General features: G+C 35.2%; 1 protein-coding gene across 6 annotated transcripts in view; it reads right to left on the bottom strand.

Moving 5' to 3' along the window:
- Positions 1-6715, bottom strand: part of LOC149580507 (pachytene checkpoint-like protein) — a 218634-nt gene extending 211919 nt beyond the window's left edge. For 3 of the 6 annotated variants that reach the window (XM_089791434.1, XM_089791421.1, XM_089791443.1), the window contains exon 1: positions 6457-6701. In XM_089791434.1, coding sequence (XP_089647560.1) covers positions 6457-6573 — 117 coding nt within the window. In that variant the 5' untranslated portion in view covers positions 6574-6701. Of the gene's footprint in view, positions 1-6456 lie in introns of all 6 variants that reach the window. The other 3 variants (XR_016353800.1, XM_089791428.1, XM_089791451.1) reach the window with 3 other exon arrangements.
- Positions 6716-7179: the final 464 nt, after the last annotated feature.

Here is a 7179-nt window from a genome sequence, read left to right on the forward strand (position 1 = left end):
GATCACTTGTTGCAAAACCTTAATCACTTGGATGATGTACTTATTTCTTGATGCATTTTCCATTACTTTATAACTCCCATTTCTTAAATTAATATAATAACAAAGATAGTTCTCCTCTTGAAGACTAACTCTTTATGTTTCATATCTATCACTTAATTCGACATCAGTGACAACTTCTAACAATCACCCAAATACTTTTGATGCCAATGACATTATTTCCATCAAGAACAAGCAATCTTAAGCTTATATCCACAATTCCCAAATGTATAGCCTCTTTGCTAAGACATCCCAACACTAGGATGCAAAAACAGCAGTGATAGGTTGCAGCTCTTTAATTCCCTGGCTGCCCCTGCTGGAATTTGCACAGGCCTCAAATGCTTGAGATATGGCCCCAATCTAATGATGAATGCCAAATGCTGACAAAGCCATCCCTCAGATCCAAAACACAGCCTTCCAGATGTCTCTCACAGGCCTTGGAAATGATTGCAGATCCGATTGGAATGTAGTGCAGGCCTGTAATGGAAATTGCAGTTCCTTGCAGGTCAATTTCTAATTCCCAAAGGAGGTCGTCTAGTCTTGTAAATGCTCCCAATGTCAAAACGTGCCTACAGATGAAAAAACAACACCACGGCTAGAAATAAATCAGTCTTTAGTGTGACTTGATGTAGAGAATCAAATAAACTCCTCGACGATTCCAAAATACAACCTTCAGCAGTAGACTTCTCCTTAGCCACAAGAAAACATAGTAGGAGAGATGGTCAATTCTATACCTCATCACAATTGCCAATGCAAACTCAGAACAAAATCTCATATTTGAATCTACAATACTTCAGTTGTAGATACAATGGAACAACTCAGAATTCAGACCCTTATACATCAGCAAGAGCACAAGAACCAACATTAACAAAGTCACAAAGACAAAAGCAAATTAAATTAAATTGATCGGATGTCTTCCCTTTCACAATGAACCCATATTTATAATCTCCAAAAACTACTTATTTCCCAACCGAAACTCCACTCAAGAAGCTTAACCAACACAACATGAATTAGAAGCTTTCCTTAGATTCTTTTAATGAAAAAACAAGTCCTTGCCCTTTTGCATTTAATACATGACTTGACGTATAATTAATTAAATAAATGGCCCCTTCCAATGATGACTCACCCCTCAACTTAAGTGAAATTATAAAGTTAAATTATAACTTTATAATAAGCCATAATAATTTGGCCACTAAAAATATAATAACTCCCAAAATACTCATCTTTTAAATATGTCATTTGAAGTAAGAGTCACACCTATTATTTCTCCATGTGACCAAATGCACTTTCCAAAAATAGAAAGGGTCTATCTCAATCAGCACCCGAATTACCACAAATTGAGTACACAAAACTAAGCCCAAACAAAATCCAATCTGAGCCAAACGAAAACCAAAATGTAACTTACTGAATTGTGGAGAAGACAAGATCCTCCCAATCCAAGCCACTGCGTTAGAAGACCCTCTATCCACAATAATTAGCCTAAGAGGATCACAATAATAGCCTAAGCTCTCAAACTTCAATGTTGGCAAGAATGTGAACATCACAGTCCTCCCTCCCAGAGATTGCTTGTCCTCAAGTAATCTAGCAAGACGATGAACTCCAACCTCCACTTAGATCCCAAATGAAGAAGTATGTGACACCCCTATAAACATTGAACCAACTACATACCACTAACATCATCGGGACCAACAACATAACCTGCAGCATATCACTCAGAACATGTACTGATGATGTAGAAGTTAAGATATCACCAAAAAACAACTTCATAGGAAATCTCAGCATACTCTTCTTCTTGGTCAGCATCCACATAATATATACTGGATTGGAATCCTACTCATCAAACCCCACAAAGAATGTAGCTACAAGAGAACCTGGTGCAACATGGGGTTCTTTGTCAATGTCAACAAATACACTCATCCCAACAATACCTGTAATTGCAATGGATGTAACTACATCCTCATCATAATCCATGGCTACGCAAACATCACCAACTATGGGTATAGGAAACTAAATTGTGTCTGCAGATGGTTAAAACTAAGCCCAACTCCACTCAGGTGGGTAATCAATATCAATCTCAAAAGGGGGATTGTCATAAGATAATGCTACATTCATGTTGAATAGAGGATTATCCACAAAGTGAACATCAACATTGTGTTGATCGGTAGTATAACATGACTCTAATCTACAACACTCCCCTCATCATCAATAACATGAGTATTATCAATAGAGCACCCATCTATAATTGCATGCATACTGCTAAACTCCTTGGTAGATGGCTCGACCAACACAGAAGTGGCTACTAATATGATAGTATCCTCGCATGCTCCTACCTCCACTACTACAGCATCCAAATCAAACGCACAATCCTGGGGACTCATGTCAACAATTGTATCACATGACTCAACTTGACATGAATTCCCATCATACTCCACATCCATTGTGTCCAACTCATAAGAAATGTGTCACACATCTGTAGCTTCTACTGTATCATCACATTTCTCTCTTTGAAATTGTGATACCACACTTTGCTCAAATTTTGGATTTGAGATCAGATTTGTCATCCATTTGTGATTTTGATTCAACTCATCCACTAACATATTTAACTGTTTCACAACTGAATTGTATCCCGGATACATCATCCCTACGTGGTGAAGTACGATGCCTACAAGTATAGTGCCTACCTAGAATGAATCTCCTATCACCATCCATAACTACTAAATGTCAAACCAAGCAAATGCTATTAACCTTTTGAAAAAATCACTAATCAAATGATTCTAAGCCCAATTCCTGCAAACTGGCAAGAAATTATTCTCATACCACTGTAATAACCCTATTTGGTTATAGCTTAGACAAACCCCATTTTTCTTAACTAATCAATTATTTAGCATTTTGTCAAACACTTGGTAGTTATCAACACAATTTCATCGTGTTGGTTTTAAGATTTACAAATGTCTAGATTTTAATTACAAAAACCAAATATAAACTCCAACAATGCTCAAAAAGAAATAATAACCATTTCAATTCATGCAATTCAAAAGGGATGGAAATAACTAAAATATACTTCCTCTAATATTTGAACTTGCATACAAAGCAACCTATTTTATTTGCTAATGTAGGAAAGCAAGAACGATAATCGCAATCTTCAACTTATATTCACAACTCCCAAATGTATAGCCTCTTTGCCAAAACATCCCAACACTAGGATGTAACAAGAGGCTGCAGCTCTTTAATTCCCTAGCTGCCCTTGTTGGAATTTGCACAGGCCTCAAATGCTTGAAATATGGCCCCGATTTGATCATAAACTCCAAACCCTGACAAAGCCAGCCCTCATATTCAAAACGCAACCTTCCATATGTCTCTCACGGGCCTGGGAAATGATTGCAAACCTGATTGGAATGTAGTACAAGCCTGGAATGGAAATCGCAGCTCCTTGCACGTTAATTTCTAACTCCCAAAGGATGTCGTCCAACCTTGTATATGCCCCCAACGTTAAAACGTGCCTCCAGATGAAAAAATGATACTACAGCTATATATAAATCAGTCTTCAATATGAGTTGATGTAGAGAATCAAATGAATTCCTCAGTGGTAGACTTCTCCTTAGCCACAAGAAAATACAATAGGCGAGATGGCCAATTGTATACCTTAGCACAATTGCCAAAGCAAACTCAGAACAAAATCTCATACTTGATTCTACAATACTTCAACTGTAGATCCAATGGAACAACTCAAAATTCAAACCCTTATACTTCAGCAAGGGCACAATAACCGACACTTAGAAAAGTCACAAAGACACAAAAGAAAATAAGATTCAATTGATTGGATTCCTTCCCTTTCACAATGAACCCATATATATAATCTCCAAAAACTACTTGTTTCCCAAACGAAACTCCACTCAAAAAGCTTCACCAACACAACATTAATTAGAAGCTTCCATTAGATTATTTTAATGAATAAACAATTCCTTGCCCTTCTATATTTAATACTTGAGTTGACTTATAACTAAGTAAATAAATGGCCCCTTCCAATGATGACTCAACCCTCAACTTAAGGTAGATTACAACTTTATAATTAGGATTTAATGATTTAAATTTTATTTGGCCACTAAAATATAATAACTCCCAAAATAGTCATCATTTAAACATGTCCTCTAAAGTAGGAGTCACCTATTATTTCTCCATGTGACCAAATGCACTTTCCAAACATAGAAAGGGTCCATCTGAATCAACACCCGATTTACCACAAATATTAAGCACACAAAACTAAGCCCAAACAAAATCTGACCTAAGCAAAACAAAGACCAACCTGTAACTTACTGAATTGTGGAGAAGACAAGAACCTCTCAAGCTAAGCCACTGCCTCATAAGGCCCTCTATCCACAATAATTAGCCTACGAGGATCACAATAATAGGCTAATGTCTCAAACTCCGATGTTGGCAAAAATGGGGACATTACATCTTCACATTTTATTTGTCTTTATTGTTATGGGGATCAATACCAATAACCAAATGGAAGGCCATGTTATTCTTGTGGCTCATGGGCAATCTTGCAAGTGGACTAGAAGAAGAAAAAAGTTGTTATTTTGATTCTTTGATCATGGTTTCTCTTCTAAATAATGAAAGAACTCACAAGTGCTCCTTGAGACTTGCTACTTCACTTAAATAGACTCCTCATCTAACTCATTAGTTTGAAGCTATGTCTTTTGTACATATCCTAGAGAATGGAACTCAATGGATAAATATCTTTTAAGTGAGCTACTCAGGAGTTTTGGAATGGGAAAGTTTTTGAGTAGGGGTCTCTTCCTCCTAGCAAAACATCCCAACTTCTCTAATGTATTTGGAATAATTACTCCAATTCTTCTCTATCGGTCTTCATGGCAACATAAGTCTAATTATTTCTACTTTTGTAGGAATTTCTCTTCTTAAGTCTTCTAGAATTCGTGGCTTCTTTGATTTGCTTGGTGTCCTACTAGTTCTAGCTTTGGTCTTCAAAAGACCTCAAACTTCAATTTCCTGGCTATCAATTTGATTCTTTCAAATGTTGATGGGGATGACTATGCGATAACTCCATTTGCGTCATTTATGTCTTTTCTTTACTTGTGGCTCTCATTATTTGGAAATCTTTGAATTATAAGATGTAATTTAATTTTTTAATATAATTTCCCTTTTTTTCCAAAATTTAAAAAAAGAACTTTTGTGACAATCTTGCTCAATGGAACAATCTTCAGTGGTACATCATTGGAGCTCACAAAACAAATATCTTAACTAAACCTTAATTAAAATATGCTAGTTATCCTTGAAGATGTAATAAGCGTCAAAACTAGTACCAGAAAAATATGTTAAGGGTTGAAATTGCATCAAACATATCAATAGACATGCAAATATTAGTTGACTTAGACAATGGAGATAACTTTAGTGTGTTCAACATTGACACTAAAGGTTTACCTGGCAAGATGATTTCAAATTGAAGATTGAATATTTCATAAGTACAAATCATAAGATTATTAAAGATAGCACTTCAGACTGAGTAAACCGAAGCTGCTGATAAAAGTCTTGTAAAATTTAGTGGAAGGAGAAAAGCTTGAATTTAAAATCATGAAATTTTCCGTAGCAAAGAACCAGATCAATATCCGCAAATTAAAACATACTAAAATTGCTAAGCAAAAAGAAAACATCAGTCAAAGCCTTGCAAGATGTGTGAGGTAACTCAATCAAAATTTTGAAAAAAAAAACTCTACGCAAGCTATCAAGAGGAGCTACAGCAATGTTTTCATGTAAGAATTCCCGCTCTTAATATTTAAAAAGATGTTAAAAGTTATTATCGGATATATTATCCAAGTGAATGAGGCTATCCACAACTGCTACGGGACGTCACAGAAAATATTTTTTGGTCAAAATTTCCGTTCTAAATGTACAAAACATAATGATCATTATAATAAGGTAATCGCTCCAAATTGCAAGTCGCAGGGCGCTTCAATAAAATAGATACCTCGCAATTGTTACATACACAAAGTCTAAGCTTGCCCCGCAACAAAATCAAACCAGATTTTAAAAAATAAAATAAAAATCAAATGTAATTGATGTAAGCAATTTACATTTTACCCTAATCTACCAGTCTCTAATGATTCTAGGGCATGAAGTGTTTAATATTTCTGCAACAAATAAAAATAGAAAAGCGGATCTAATTTACATTTCACAGGTCAAGTGGAAGAGTTCAAGAGGTAAATTATCAGGGTATTTTCCTAGTGAAAGACTACATCACAATTCCCAACAGGCATGTTGCATGCTTAAAATGCAAAACGCTGAATGTCGAATCCTATAGATTACATGTGGCATACCCTAAGGGTCCAGACCAGGTACCTGTCCTCTCTAAGGACACCCTGGAAATAGAATTTAACAATCAAAAATCAAATTTCCCTGTACCTGCAACTGGAATTTTTTGTATTGAAGAAGGCAAAGAAGGCTGCGGTTGTAATACACTGTTGTGAACGACTGCTTCTGTTGGAGAAGCATTCTGTGAGCAATCCGCCATGGCATCATCCATCTCTTGATTCGGAAGTAGAGGATTTATTTTTAACAAAACTAAAATAAACAGAACCAGAGATACTTGTGAAAGTATTCAGCCACATCACTAACGAAAGACAGCAAGGACTTGTTTGTCCGTAAAACCTCATTTGGCAGTTTCGCCTGAAATTCCACAACATCGTATTTGAAAAAAGGCGCGCGAGCACCGATGAATAAAATAATTAAAAAGGGAATTGCATCATTTCTTCATCCAAAAATATAAAAATTATCTCTTTTCCCTTGATTACATATTTTTGGAAAAAAACATGAAATTAGAATTTATTCTCTAGCATATTAAAATATAAACAAAATAAATTTTGTAGAGGGCAAAGATGTATGCAAAAGGATGAAGATAGAATGAAAATAATATACATGTCCATTTAATACATAATATTAAACAAAATTAAACTGAATTATGAATCTAAACTATAAAAAATCTTAAAACCAAGGTAAGTTAAACTCAAATCTTAAATTAATGAACACTATTATAAAATGAAACCTAAAACCTATAGCTGGTTCATGGAAAATCTTAAATCAAATTTAAGCTAATCTATAATACTAAACCAAATTCAATCATAACCA

Source organism: Cupressus sempervirens, chromosome 1, assembly GCF_028749045.1.
Source record: "Cupressus sempervirens isolate cs-2001-9-10 chromosome 1, ASM2874904v1, whole genome shotgun sequence".
Taxonomy (NCBI): Eukaryota; Viridiplantae; Streptophyta; class Pinopsida; order Cupressales; family Cupressaceae; genus Cupressus; species Cupressus sempervirens.